At 35.5% G+C, this 16,395-nt stretch overlaps 1 protein-coding gene across 1 annotated transcript in view; it reads left to right on the forward strand.

Annotated features, from left to right (window-relative positions):
- The window catches only part of IGF2BP3 (insulin like growth factor 2 mRNA binding protein 3), a 65,455-nt gene that overhangs the window by 20,403 nt on the left and 28,657 nt on the right, over nucleotides 1–16,395 (forward strand). The window contains 5 exon segments of the mRNA XM_083378680.1: nucleotides 6,244–6,292; nucleotides 10,677–10,736; nucleotides 10,739–10,798; nucleotides 10,801–10,880; nucleotides 15,177–15,461. Of these exon segments, the coding sequence (XP_083234806.1) occupies nucleotides 6,244–6,292; nucleotides 10,677–10,736; nucleotides 10,739–10,798; nucleotides 10,801–10,880; nucleotides 15,177–15,461 (534 nt within the window).

A 16,395-nucleotide genomic window follows, 5' to 3' on the forward strand; every position in this document is an offset into this window, starting at 1 on the left:
ACTTCTTCCTTTAATAAAGATAGCTTCGTGTCACAAGAATCTTGAACTCCTGTTCTAGAACTTCATTTCTCTTCTGTTGCTGGAAACAAAAATATAGCCAGAGCAGCCAGAAATCTTTTTGATAGAAATGTTTGGGAGAGACTGATTTAGTTTTTCTGTAGCCTCAGAGTACAATAGAAAATAAAAATGTACTGAAAATAATCCACAGATTAATGCAAACCCATTCCTAGATGAAGTCTCCTAGAAAACAAGCAAAACAGAATTGTGTGAAATTCTGTATACCAGGAGTCCCCAACCCCTGGTCCGTGGACTGGCAGCAGTCCATGGCATGCCAGAAACTGGACCACACACACACACACAAAAATGAAGCCCCATCCGCAGGAAGCAGGCAGCATATTTAACCATACCCCCTCCTGTTCATGGAAAAACCTCTCTCCAAGAAACAGGTCCCTGGTGCCCAAAAGGTTGGGGGCCGCTGCTGTATACCAATTCCCAAGAAGACATGCAATAGTTTTTACAGTGACAACTTTTCAGTCCTATTCACAAAGAAGAACTTTGTCCTTCCATAGGCCAACTGATAAAATCAGCAGTGTATATTAAGAATGACTGTACACATGCTGTCCTTTTAGGATTTAGTTTAAACTATTATTGGATATAGTTCATTAAAATATAGCAACACTAGGCAATTTTTGATTGATGTACTTATTTGGCACAAGTATTTAAGGGTGGTATAATTTCAGCTTCCAAAAACTCATTACACAATTACATGGATAATAAGATTTGTTTTTTCCAAGTTGTACATACATATTGTGTATTCAGAGAAGAAAAAGGAACATATTTAATGTTTTTCAATCATACTCAGCGTGTGGTCCTCAATGGAACCGCATCTACATGGAGGAAAATGTTGAGTGGGGTGTCCCAGTGCTCTTCAACATCTTCATCAATCATATGGATGAGGGGATAGATGGGAACTCATCAAATTTGCAGATGACACCAAGCTGGCAGAAATAGCCAACACTCCAGAAGATAAGCTTAAGAGACAGAAGGATCTTGACAGATTTGAACATTGGGCACTATAGTAGTAACTGTGAGAGGGATGTTGGAGTCCTAGTGGACAATCACTTAAATATGAGCTAGCCGTGTGCTGCAGCTATGTTAACAGAGGGATAGAATCAAGATCACGTGAAGTATTAATATCACTTTACAATGCCTTGGTAAGGCCACTTGGAATACTGCGTCCAGTTTTGGTCACCATGATGTAGAAAAGATCTTGAGACTCTAGAAAGAGTACAGAAAACAGCAATAAAGATGATTGTGGGACTGGAGGCTAGAACAAAGAATAGTTGCTGGAATTGGGTATGTCTACTTTAATGACAAGAAGGACTAGTAAGAGTGACATGATAGCAGTATTCCAATATCTAAGGGGCTGCCATAAAGAGGAGGGGAGTCATCGTTTTTTCCCAAACACCTGAAGGCAGGACTGGAGTCTAAAACATGAAGAACGATTGCTGGAATTGGGTATGTCTAGTTTAATGAAGAGAAGGACGAGGGGGGACATGATAGCAGTGTTCCAATATCTCAGGGGCTGCCACAAAGAAGAGGGAGTCAAGCTATTCTCCAAAGTGCCTGAAGGCAGGACAAGAAGCAATGGATGGAAACTAACCAAAGAGAGAAGCAACCTAGAACTGAGAAATTTCCTGACAATTAGAACAATTAATCAGTGGAACAACCTTCCTCCAGAAGCTGTGAATGCTCCAACACTGGAAGTTTTTAAGAAGAGACTGGACAGCCATTTGTCTGAAATGGTATAGGGTTTCCTGCCTGAGCAGGGGGTTGGACTAGAAACATCACATGAAAAGTCCTTCACTTCTTAAATTACAATGACTATAACTCAATCAGCATTAATTATAATTATTTTGGTGTCCTTAAGTTTGATCTGACTAGTGTATGGACAAATGCCTTCCATCTTGACTGGTGCTTGTGATAATCCACAACTCTTCATTCCCACTGATATCATTGATCCCATTTGTTTATCTTATCAGTTGTCTTTGTTCTCTATTTCCCTCACTAGCTTACCATGCATAGTTCTTTTTTTTTGCTCCATCTATTTACACTATATGCCCAAATGAATGTGAGTTTTTGCTTGCTAATAATGTGTGTCAGGGGAGCAGTCAGTCTTTATTTCCTTCAGGACTGAAACATTGACTGTTCTTATGCAGACTGTGGTAACCATCTCCAAACAATAATTCAGTACTGTCTCTCTTCTTTCTCTTTCTCAGTGTTCAGTTTCACAGTCATCATACCTTACTGCAGGAAAGACTACTGTTTAAACCAGGGGTCTAAACCAGGCATGCTGGCTGAGGAATTCTGGGAGTTGAAGTCCATAAAAGGACCAAGTTTGAAGCCCCTTGGTTTAAACCAGGGGTCTTCAAACTAGGCCCTTTTATGACTTGTGGACTTCAACTCCCAGAATTCCTCAGCCAGGTATGCTGGCTGAGGAATTCTGGGAGTTGAAGTCCACAAGTCATAAAAGGGCCAAGTTTGAAGCTCCCTGGTTTAAACTATTCTGTTTTTGGTTACTGTAGGAGAATCTTTATCCTTCCTCATCTTATCTAAGATTGTCACATCTTCCCATATGAATCTCTTACTTCAGCAGGTTATCTAGCTGGTTCTGTAATAAACAAAAGAAAACAAGTGTCTAGCCCTAAATTTCTTCTTCATCAACTGAATCCATTACATAAGCATACTTTATAGCAGTGGTACCCAAACTTTTTGATACCAGACACCGGTTTCATGGAAGACAATTCTTCCATGGACCGTGTGTGTGTGTGTGTGTGTGTGTGTGTGTGTGTGTGTGTACATTGCTCAGTTGCCCGTTCATGGCCTCAGGGGTGGGAACCCCTGCTTTATACTATTTATAGAAGAATATTTATCCTTCAGTTCTATGAAGAAAAAAAAATCTTTTGAAAGTCCAGTGTCTGCATTTTGTTCTTGGAAGTAACTAACTTTGGTGAACCAGCTGAGTATTTGTAGCTTTGTATCTTTCTTCAAATACCTACTTAGAGCAACAATATTGCAAAATCCAAGGGTACCTATATGAAAAGAAAACATCAAACTCACAAGCAGTAAATCACTCAAATGGGGCTGCAGATTGTAGAAGTGCTGTTTCAGAAATGCATAGTACTTTGACGACAAAGCATGTCTAGGTATACGGAGCTGCTTTGCAGATCACACAAGACTTTTAAATGGTTACAGACTAATGAAGTTGCTCTAGAAATTAATGTAAACATTGCAAGTACTTAACATCAAGAAGCTTTCCAGAGATTAATGAAGTTCTCTGAAGTGTTTTTTTTTTCCTTTAAAAATGACCAAAGAAAATAACAGGTTTTTATTTCCAGGCTATAAATTGTTTTTAAGTCTAATGAGAGTTGACAGTTCCCCAGGGCTGTACCAATAGCAGTTATTTTATCTTTCCTCCTGGACTATCTGCCATCAGCTAACCTGTAGGAAGAAATTTAGGAAAGAGAGCAGCCAAGAAAATATTAGGATTGGTCTGCCTGCCCTATATAAAAGAGCTAAATAACTTATACATACATACATACATACATACATACATACATACATACATACATACATATATATATATATATATATATATATATATATATATATATATATATATATACACATTATGTGTGTGTGTGTGTGTGTGTGTAAATTTTAAATTGCTAACAAAGAATTAAGGGAGACTGATATGCATTTCAAACTTATTAGTTTTCATCAGTCAGCCATACCCTTCCGAGATTCGAACCTTATCAGTCTCCCTTAATTCTTTGTTAGCAATTTAAAATTTACACAAATATGAGCTGTCACCGGTGTGACTACTGCCTGTCGATGGCCTTCAGGATAGGCTGACACAGGAAATAAAAGATTTGTCCCATGTTTGGGGCCTAGCAAGGTAATCTAAAAAATAGTTAAGCATTTCACACACACACACACACACACACACACTAGAGAAAGAGAGCGAGCGAGCATCGTTTTAGTTTTCTCTTGTGCCATCACTTTGTTGAACGCCTAATTCTCATAGTCCTGTCTTATGTCTAAATATATTTACCTATATTGTATAGCTGTAGTATTATACTTCCCATCTTCTCTATTGGTATCATTATTATGGTTATTATTACTCTGTTGCTTTGCATGTACACCTAGGCCTTTTGCACTGGAGACAAATTCCTTGTGTCTAATTACACTTGGCCAATAAAGCAATTCTATTTCTATTCTATTCTATTCTACCCCTCCTACTCTACATTATTTCTAGTCTAGATGTACATAATTGCTTTTTATATTCCAGAATAGATAGAACAGAATCTCAAACAAATACTGGGTTGGTTGGTTGGTTGATTGTTTTCAGAACTCTTAATGTAAGACAAGCTGTTGTAAGAACTTAAGTTCCATGCAATTAATGTAGTTAGCTGGAATTTCTTAATTTATTTTTGTCTTGAAATGTTGATGCCTTTTCTCACACTTACGTGAGAAAGCAGACTGCCCAGAAAACAGCAAGCACCTGTGCTGATGTTGTCCTGTCTCTTTAAGCTCTTTCCCTGGCCAGTACTGCAACCTTGACTATAAAAGCTGTACTCAAGAGACAGCTGGTTGTGGTGTGTGGGAGACAGTAAGAAGAAGGTATGTTTAAGTAAAGCAGTCTGAAGCAGTTACAAGGAGATAATTTTCTCTGGAATACTAACTAGGAGTAGCAGTACTCACAAGAGATAGTAACTGGAGTTGTAGGAGCAGCAATAGCAGTGAGGAAGAATGGAGTAGTGTTGAGTAGTGATCAATAGCTGTGAATGCTTGTTTATGTGTGTTTGTTGGTAACTTGCTTTGTTGGCCTTTTTATGTTGGAGCCCAGTAAATTAGATATAGTTAAAAGAACTTACGACAATAATTTTGTCTAATGATGCTCACTAGGAACACTAGAACTCACGTGGGTGGTAGTTGGAGTTGTAGGAGTAGGATGAGAAAGAATGGAGTAGTGGTGAGTAATAGCTATGAATGCTTGTTTGTGTATATTGTCTAGGGACTTGTTTGTTGTTGGCTTTTTTGTGTTTGGAGCCGAGTAAATTGGGTATAGTTAAAATGTGACAAATTAGAACCATCTTCAGCATTGCTGCTTTATATATCTCAGATATATAAGAAGAAGAATGAAATGATTAGACTAGTAAAGATAAGTGTTGAAAGCACAGAATTTAATATTGCATATAGCATCTAAAAACTTAATTAGGGGAGTTTCTTACTGGGTTTTATGTAGTAAATGTAATATGTAATGGAATATATACCTAACTAAATTTCAAAATAATTTTTTTCTAGTTTTTTTTGTTTCAAAATATTGATATCTATTATATGCAGTATATATATTTTATGTATAGTTATATATGACTTAAAAATGCATTTATTTCTTGGGTGTTGCTATACATGATTCCATGTTCTGGTAGATCCTAGATCAGGGGTGTCAAACTGCCGGCCCGCAGGCTGGTTGCATCATACAGAGGCCACACCCAACCCAGCTCTGGCAATGCAAAAAAAGTTGCGATATGTCACGTCATGTGATGCGGCGAGTTTGACATCCATGTCCTAGAGGTTATGTGGTACATGAATTTGAGTATAGATAATTTCATATTTAGCAAAAGCAGCTATGAGATGAGTTAAAAAAAGACATGTAAGATCTTGCTGTATTGTTGGAGGTAAAAAGATTTCATATCTGAATGTGTATTTATAAAACAGATGAGAATGTAATAGCCAATCAAAATCTGAGAGACATTTAGTCTTAGAAATTTAAGTGCTAATTAAATTGATGCCATTTTGGGAACTTGAACCTCTGCAATAACATACAAATTATTGTTTATAAGTGCCCAGAGTCACTGAAAGTAAGTGGGCAGCCATACACACCCTCTAAATAAATCAATAAACTCATATATATATGTAAAAAGCAATTAATTGCATATCTAAACAATATGTGTGGGGAGGTTATATTGAAAGAAATGCATTTCTAGTGTCAAAAATCAGTATCAGTACATCATTAAACATGAAAGCAATATCTTAAAATACAGTACATTCTGTTGGTTATATTTTAAAAAGCTTTTGTCATAAGATTTCCCCCCATATATTGTTAGAAATATTCAGTAGTGTTTTAACTTAATAAATAACAATCTTTCTCTCTCCCCCTCCCCCAACTTCTATCACTAGGAGTCGAAAACTTCAAATCCGAAATATTCCGCCACACTTGCAGTGGGAGGTAGGCATTCATTTTTAAATTTTCAACCTGTTTAAGAGGATAAATTGATGGTATGCCTTTTGCCTACCATCTTGCCTCTTGTATTATCACTTTTTTCTCTTCTGTTAACATACAGAGAATTTGAGAAGAACAGTTTTTTGTTCTTGAGTTGTTAATTTGCATCTTTGAAGAACAGAAGCATCCAAATATTTATTTATACTGCCCCCTATTGGACAATTGAAGTTAAATGGAGGGCAATTGGAGTTAAATGTTTTCAGAGTTCTAAAGTAAATTCTAGGTGAACAGTAACCTTTTGATTTATTCCCTCTTTAAAGACTCATTAGTGCTTTCATGATCTTTAGCAACATGAACATTGTGATGGAATTTGTATAATTAATCTTTTGTGTCTAAATATTTTCAAAGCACCATGCTGGCTAGAAATTTTATAAAATCAAGATAGCAATTATCCCAAGAATATGAGGATTCCTTTCTATTTGTGCCTCTCCCCGATATAATTTGTAAAATTTATATTTGTTTGCCTAAATAATTTATTTGATAGGTTTTGGATGTTGAAGAGCTGTAGAATATATTTTTTAAACCATATACCATAATATACTTTAAATAATATACTTTAAATATGGTGTGTTGAACAAATCAGGGCTCATAAAGAGCTACCAAATTTGTATGCTTGTGATTTGTTTACTGGACAAAATTTCAAGATTCCCCAATTTGATCCTGAATACCCAATGCCTACATTGAGATAAATACCGTATTTTTTGGACCATAAGACACACTTTTTTCCCCAAAAGTGGGGAAGGTGATCCGTATGGCCAGCCCCAACCTCTGCAAGTGGAAAGCAAGGGAGATTGTCAGGAGCATGAATTGGCACGTGCTGAGAAACGCCAATCTCACGCTCCTGCACTCTCCCTCGCTCGGTTTCAGCTTCCCTTGCTACAAGAGAAAGCAGGCTGAAACGGAGTGAGGGAGATTGCCAGGAATGCAAATCGGCTGATCTCGAGCTGCTGCAATGTGCCTCGTTTCAGCCTGCTTTCTCTTGTAGCAAGGGAAGCTGAAACCGAGCGAGGGAGTTTGCAGGAGCGCGAGATCGGCCGATTCGCATTTCTGGCAATCTCCCTCACTCCGTTTCAGCTTGCTTTCTGCAAGAGAAAGCCGGGCTGCAGGGCCACCTCCGCGGGTACTGCTCTAATGCAGAGAGGGAAGGACAAAGAGGGAGGGAAGGAAGGAAGGAAGGAAGGGACAATGGGAGAGGGAGGGAGAGAAAGACAGAGAGAGAGAGAAGGAGAAAGAATATTTTTTCTTGTTTTCCTGCTCTAAAAACTGGGTGCGTCTTATGGTCCAAAAAATACGGTAGCTCTGGGCAGGAATGCTTCCAACTTCATGATGTTTATAGTCTGATTTATTCATGTAGCATAGTTTGTATGATGCTAGTAATCAGTATAGACAAATTTTGTACAAGGTGCTTAAAAGTTCGTGAATTGTTTAGAATTTTCAATATTTTTGCATAAATGTGACCTCAAACATCTATTCTCCACATAAGTTCTGAAAGTAGATAAAGAGAATACAGTTAAACAAATTGGGGTCGCAAATTCTTAAACAGCTACATGAGAAACTAGTCTGTGACTACAGGGAAACATTTCAGTTACTGGGGAAAAAAGCAAAAAATAGTGCAACTAGTTCTTAAATTCAAGGGTATTTTTTTAATATGGGCATATAGCATGTTAAATTACTTGCTTATAAATAGAACATTGGTGTTATTTGTTCATTTTCTTTATGTAGAACTCACATAAAGAACACACAGTAGCAAAGATACTGAAAAACTGAGGAAATCCAAAAAGGCTGTTTTATTTTCACAGAACTATATATTTGATTTCAATGCTTAGAAATATTAATATAGTATTTGCTTAGATGGCTCTTTGTTAAAGATTATTATGGATTTTGAGTGGGTATAGGGTAACACTGTTTATAATACTGTATGACTTGGCTTTTAGTGTCTGATGAATGAAAGCCTATAGTATAAAAACTGCAGCCTTTTGTGTGCAAGAAAGGCATCTTGTGTTATAACAAGAGGAGGAGACCCCAGTTAGACAAAGGCTAGAGTTCCTACATAAAAAAGGAATACATTATTTTCTAACTATAGTAAAAGTTCATACAAACAAATTTTTCTGTTCAGTTGCTCATCAAGATTGCTATCTCACTACTAGCTTGGCTAGAAATTCTCTTATTGCCCAATAAGGCTACATGTGAAGATTGAGAGGCAGATGGAACAATTTAGCAAGAATTGGTTTGCTTTTAGAGAAAAATTAAAGGACTTGATTTTTTATGAATATAAAGGTAAAATGTATTGCACTTGATAAAATCAAAAAGGAACTGCAAGTAATTATAAAAATGTAAAAAATGCCTGGTAAGTAAGAAAGCTAGAATATAAATGCAAATGTTTCTCATGCTTTTCTTGGATTTATTCGTGTATATTGATTTAAGAAGTAAAATTATTATTGGAGTGTGAGATCAGAACTACAATGGTTATAGTTTGAGTATAAACTCCTTGGTTATTTTTCTTTATTTTGTTTTTGTGTTCAATTTATAGTGATTTTGCCTTTATAGAATGCTGGTCATATTGGAAATTATTTTCATATTTACTGATGAAAAGTATGTCTGTTTATAAACTCATTGCATTCAGTTTCTTTCCCCCCCCCCTCCACAAAGAAAGAATATAAGAATCATGATGGAGTAAGCCAATATTAGACAAAGATTAACATTAAAAGGAAGGTGTATTTTCTTGTGTTAAAACTGATTCAAAAATAATGGTTGCATACAGGTTTAAATTTGCATCCCATTGACTTTGGGTGTTTGTTCTAGACATGAATTAAGTGTTCATCTAACCAACTGTTTTCTTCCTTTGAAGAAGTGGGTTACAAAAGTCACTAACCAGTAGGCATATGATTTTTCATTTCTTCTGCTCTCAAAAAATAATTTAGCTTAAAAGTATGTTTATTATATTTCATGTTTTAGTAATCAGTTTCCAGGCATCAGGAAAGATGCTTTCAATAAGTTAAAAAAAAAGTTTGTTGGGATAAATATATCCAATAAAGTCCCTTCTACATAAACCTTATTTGTTGTAAAAGGGAGCTAGGTGAATTCTTATTTAAAATGAATGAAGAGAACCTAATCCTGCCGCAGAGAATGCTTCTATCTCTGTCTCTGTCTGTGAAGCATTTAAGTCATAATAAAATTGCTACCTATTGTAAATTTTGAAAATAATTATAACTACTGATTAAGTGCTGTCTAACTCGAAAAGTTACATTCCAGAATATGCAAGGAATTCTTCAGTCTATTGAAGTTAAAAAAAATAATCACTTGTTTTTTGCCTTCCCCCCTCACATTAACTCAATTCAGGTTACTTTACAATAAACATTCCTGTAAATATTATATATAAATTGTAAACACCTCTACATTTATTTTTAAAAATCTTATGTGTAAATTTTTACCAGTAAGAGCAGTCGAGCAACCTAGAACTGAGGAGAAACTTCCTGACAATTAGAACAATTAATCAGTGGAACAACCTTCCTCCAGAAGTTGTGAATGCTCCAACACTGGAAATTTTTAAGAAGAGACTGGACAGCCATTTGTCCAAAATGATACAGTGTTTTGTGCCTGAGCAGGGGGTTGGATTAGATGACCTCCAAGGTCCCTTCCAACATTATTATTGTTGTTGTTGTTGTTGTTAAATAATAATAATAATAATAATAATAATAATAATAATAATAATAATAAATAATAATAATAAATAATAAATAATAATAATAATACTGCATTTATCTGAGTCAACCATTTTTGTAAATAAGCATGGTTTTATTTTGATTTTGAGGAAGATTATAGTAATTAGAAAGTCTATTTCAATATGTGCTGATTTAAGTCTGGAGCCTACTTTTTCCCCGTGGTGATTTTGCAATGAAGAAATGTAATTTTAATTATAATTGTTCAATTGTATGCAACATATTGCAGTTTACTCTGAAATCTTGCCATCTCTTTAATTTTGTTTGTATCTTGACTAGGATAAAGTATTATTCAGTATGTATTTAAAACAAAAGTATGATGAACTGTTACAGATATAATCTAATTCTTTATATATCTACTCACAAATAACTCCATACAATTTGCTATTAATGGATTCATTTCATTCCTAGGGATCAAACTAAATGTGGAAGTTTCACATTCAGAAATAAAGAGTATGAAAACTTGGAAAAACCTATGTCACTAACTTTGTAAGAGATAAACATAATTGGGATTTTTGTTTTTCCTTTTTTATATATTATGCTGAAAGATTATTATATAAATTTGTATAACTTGTGTAAAGTTTACATTGTACTTTGTTTCTTTTTAATAGGTCCTGGACGGTTTGCTGGCACAGTATGGAACTGTGGAAAACTGTGAGCAAGGTGGTGTAATATTCATATAGTTTGTTTAAAGGAAATGATCAAAGGAAGTTTTAATTTATTTTTTTCGATACATCCTTTTTTGTTCTAGTGAATACTGACACAGAGACTGCAGTAGTAAATGTAACATACGCCAATAAGGACCAGGCCAGGCAGTAAGTCCTCATTTATTTATTTTTAGTTTTTTTTCCTACCTTTAAAATAGTTTTTCTCTTATGTATTAACATTTGATACAGTCTCTTATTTGTCTTTTATTTTATATTTACTTTTAAAAATCAAAATACTAAGGTTACACTCTTCATCCAACTGCTTATGTTAGCCTGCATGTTGAGCTTAGTTGGGTTACCTTTTGAATAGGAACATATCTAGTTGCGCTGTAGAATTTCACTTGTAAACTTTTATGAGGGAGTAAGGTGATTTAACATCAAACAGTTCCCTCATTAATTGGTGTATTTGGTTTCCTGAAGTCTCTGACCAGATGTCCTCTTGAGAAGAGTGATCTGTGCAAGTGAAAAATGCCCAGATTGAAGACAACTATAGAAGGATTTGAATCTGGAACACTCATTTAATTTCTTTTTAATAGTAAGAAAAGCCAAACTTTGGGAAGATTATAATGTTTTAAAGGGATTGAAAGCTGTTGGCGTTTATCTAAACTGAGGTATTCCTTCTGGTTTATATAATATACCTCCCATACACCCACACACATTCCAGTTTTACCCCTATTTACCCCTGGGTTTACTGTACTTTATTATTATTTTTAGATGCAAGTCTTTTTCAGTTTTTAGTTAAGTATTTCAAGACTGCAGAATTGGAAGCAACGAAACCTTCATCTGAGTAGTCCTTGACAATTTATTAGATCAAAAAAGATTCAGTGTGACATATAAAATTAAAAACATTATAAAATCAAACCATAAAAATAAATGCAGAAATATCAACATTTTGGAGAGGTGTAGAAGTTGCAAAATCATACATCGTTTATCAGTGGGTTTGCTATTTTATGTCTGCAATGGTTTATTGAAAATTTGGTGGAATTTATATTTTAAAATCTCCTGCCAAAGATGCACACATTAACAGAGGAATTGGACTTCTACTAGGTATAGCAGGTTGTACAGTCTTGTATAAAATGACCACAGTTCAGAATTGCCTGTCACTCTATTATAAGCAAATTCTGCAGTAGTAGGCACCAGTAAAAGTTTGATCTGTCTAAATGCCCTGCCTTATTCTTGCTAAGTTGAGAATACTTGCTTAAAATCATGGTGCCATATACATGTGAGGAATCACATTTTATGGTATACAGATAGTCCTCAACTTACTAGTGCTTGTTCAGTGAACATTTGAAATTATGGCAGTACTGAACAAAGGGACTTGATCCCAGCTTGAAGTTATGGCTGAAATAAAACCCAATCACATGACTGTGGAATGCTGCAATTGAGCATAAATATAGTCATGTTGCTGAGTATCCAGAGTGCGGTCATGTGAACACTGGGCGAGTGAAATATCTGCTGGAACGTTAAATCCAGGTTGCAATTCCCCCAATTTCTGAATTGCAGAAGCTTCTAATGGAGAAGCGAAACATTTTCAAAGCACCAAGAATGTCCAGATGCTTTTGGAAAAAAATACTATGACCTGGATGATTGAGAATATCTGCAAAGCCCCCTTTTTCTTAAATGCTAAGTGACTGGCCATAAATCAAGGCTGTATAGCCTTTATAATATTAGAGTATTATTGGCGATAAACAGTTGCAGAAAGTATACATTAACTTTAAAAAATGTGATATTGACTCAACATTGCATCAAAGAATACCATAAAATTACAAATAGTGATGTGTAAAATAGTTACACATATACTCACTTTTACTGCTTGGATATTTTTTTCACCAATTTTATTACTTGTAATATTTTGATATCTACGTTTGCTTGGTAAATCCATTAAAATGGAATTCTGTGCCACCTAGTGGCTAACTGAAAATAATAACTTAATTTTTTTTCTTCTATATGGTTCTCTACACATTCACACTTGCTTTTCCTCAACCATTTAATGCAATTAACAATTTTCAAAGAGCCCTTTTAGAAGTAAGGTTCCTAGAATTGTGTGTTGTAAGAGTTGGATGAACAATGTAGTATCAGATCATTTCCCTGCAAGGAACAGTTTGCTTATTGAAAGATTATTTAGTACAGTGGCCTGCCACCTTTTGGGCACCAGTTAATGGTTCCATAGAAAAAGGTTTTCCCGGGGGCAGGAGGAGACATGGTTTTGCATGCTGCCTGCATCCCACGGATAGGGCTTCTCTGGTTTGCACAGTCCAGTTGCTGGCATGCCACGGACCAGTGCCAGTCTATGGACTGGGAGTTGGGGACCCCTGCTTTAGTAGGCCTTGCTTTCAGTACATGTCACTCACAAGGGTGCAGTTTTGAAGTAAGCTGCTGCATATATATAAAAGCACATTGTGTTTGTTTCATTCCAAATCCATTGTGGTGCTGTATAGAGCCAAAGATGTTAGAATTGTGTCGATGTCCCAATATTTCTATATATATACATACACATATATACACACACACACATACATACACACACACACACACACACACACACACACACACACATACACACACAGGTGGATGCCCATGCATGTGGATTAAAACTTTAATACTGAATACAATATTCACAGATATTTAATGAATTTTTTGTAGTGTACTATTTTGCAATGATTTTAAAGTCACAACTATTTTCCTAAATTCACTTTTCATATAAGAAAAGGTGAACTAGCTGTTTGGTTAATTAGGTTTCAAGTATACCGTGGCGTGGTTTTTTTTTTAATGTTACAAATTGGTCAGTACTAACCAATTGATAATTTCAATTAATTTATACATTATTGTAATTAGATATTTGCCTAAGTGAGTAACACTTGCCTCCAGGCTGCCAGGTGCAGTTCATGAACAGCTGCATGTAAGTAGAAAAGGGAGAAAGAGCAAGTTTGCCAAGTCAGATTGGCTGTTTGCCCTTCAAAAGAATGAAAATAAGGATGCTTTCACTGCTGTATTTAATCCTTTCATCTGAGGTGAGTTTGGTATGAGTAAGGGATTAACGTTATAATATATTGCTATACTGATTCAAAAATGAGTAATGGAGGAAACAGGAATTGTTCTGTTAGGAAGACAAATGGTTTAAATAGATGCATGATAATATAAATGGGGAACTCAATGAGAAATTCATGTTTTGAGTTGACAGATGTTGGATTAGATATTTTAATTGTATATAGGCTTTTCTAAAACTTGGTTATTTGGGGAAGGCAGAGCAGGAAAAAAAGATCTTTCCTATTCATGCAGGATTTGTAGTTTGTAGTTTTAAAAGGCAAAGGCTTTATTTAAGAGCAGGCAATAAAACCTTACCTTCAGATTTGGGGTCTGAACAGTCATATAATATGAAGGAAAAAGCAGAAAGAAAGAAGAAAGAATGACAATTCAAATTATCAAAAGATAATTATCTTTTAATAATAATTGGGATTGGCAACTCTGCTGATAAGTGTTGTTTCTTTGTGAAAGATGATCTTCTCCAACTTACAACATGAGTTATGTAGTTGTCAAGTATATCACCCAAGGTTGTTAAGCATGATCACATAACCACAACTTGTGAGTTATTGCTGGCTTCCCCATTGACTTTTGCTTGTTGGAAGCCAGCTGTGAAAGTCACAAATGGTGATCATATATGATTTGGGGGACACTTCAGATGTCCCAAATGTGCACCAATTGCTCAGTGCCTGAACCACAACCAGAAGGATATTGCAAACATTCTAAGTTCAAGTACCAGTTGCAAACCTGTTTTTTAAGCTCTGTTGTAAATTCAAATGATCATTAAATAGGAAAGTTATTGAGGATTACCTATACTTGGAATTTGAATTTCTTGAGCATGCTGGAGAATGGGATCCAGCCCAAAGTCCAGTTCTTTTCCTTCTATTTGTAGTGTCATAAATTAGGACAAGAGTCCTTCCTCTTATCATGTTGTCTATCTGCCAATGATAAGCAGTTTTAAGTTTCCAGCCAATCACATCTTCATTTGCCAGAGGGCTCTTTTTGGGCAATTTCTGCCTATCTATAAAGAGAAAGGAGTTAAATGTGGCTCTTCAAAAGCCAACAGTCAAAACACTTTAGAACTGGAAACACTTTCAGATGCTGGCTTCTAAAGTACTTTTTGCCCTAGGGAAATAAGAAAAAGGCAGAACTTCAGAGAAATTGTGCTTCAAGTTGCTATTAATGCTGCTTTCGAGTCATCTTAAGGTGTTTCCCCATGAGGAAGGAAGGAGATAATATTTTAGGCATAAAGAGAAGGGTTATTTATGACCTCATGAGCCAGTTGGGACAGCTTACCATTCCCAGTGAAATGCTATACCATAATTGATTGGCTGTTCTGCTGCTTCATCTGCAACAACTTACTTTCTTTGTAAACTTATACAGAGCAATAGAAAAATTGAACGGATTCCAGCTTGAAAACTATTCATTAAAAGTTGCATATATCCCTGATGAAATGGCAGCCCAACCACCACCTCAGCAGCATCCTCAAGGTAGACGTGGATTTGGGCAGAGAGGTCCCCCTAGACAAGGTTCACCAGGTGCAGCAACAAGACAGAAACCACAGTCTGATGTTCCATTACGGATACTTGTTCCAACCCAGTTCGTAGGAGCTATTATTGGAAAAGAAGGGGCCACAATCAGAAACATCACAAAGCAGACACAGTCAAAGTAAGTCACTATGTGAAGTTTAACAAACTTAATTGAGGTAGGGTTTTTTAAAAAAAACATTTTTAAAAGTGAATTCAGTATGATATTTTAATATATACTTTCACTTCTTTTAAGAAAGATTTTTTAAAAATAAAAAAATAGACTTCTGTTAGTTGAAACCAAGTTCAGGTAGAATCCTGAAAGAATAGTCAATTTGTGAAATGAGAATGGAAGAGATGCATTTGTATGAATAAGAGAAGCATGGATGTTTGTAAAATGTTTCCAGTTATCAAAACTATAATCTGGCAGAATGGAATCTGAATAAGGCCAATATGAAGAGGTAGTATTTTTGCATTGAACAATGTCCAATGAAGACTTTGCATTTCATTGTACTATTGCTGTATTGTCCTTGTTCAAGCAAGTAAAACTGAAGCCTGTTTTTCTAGCTGTATTCACTGATTGCAGGTTTTGCACTTTATTGATTATTTTGACATCCATTTTTGAGTGAATTTTTAGCATTGTTTAAAAGCCAAGCATAACATCCTGTTCTTCACTGAACCAAAATGTGTTCTTCAGTCACACAGAGTTGTAGGTCTGAAAGTGACCCTGAATTAATGTAGTTCTAGAAGTGGAGGACTACAAGTATTCAGATGGATGGCAAGCAGTTGATCAAGGCTTGATTTTCTATGTTAGCACTACAAGGAGAGAAAAGAGTTTGAAATTTGGCAAGTCCCAAGGCAGGGAAAATATAGAAATTGTTATTCTGTATATATTAAATAATGGGTGAATATGAGTTATTGTGGTTGATCTTTAAAAAGGTAAGTATAATCATTTGAAAGCTACAGGGCTTTCAGATAGGGAAGTTGGAAAAAAAAATCCCAGAATACAATACTGACAAATCATTTCCATGGAACCAAGCTTATTTTCAGAGAGACTATGTCTAAAATTTGATTGG

This window comes from Vipera ursinii (assembly GCF_947247035.1).
Source record: "Vipera ursinii genome assembly, chromosome: Z".
Classification (NCBI taxonomy): Eukaryota; Metazoa; Chordata; class Lepidosauria; order Squamata; family Viperidae; genus Vipera; species Vipera ursinii.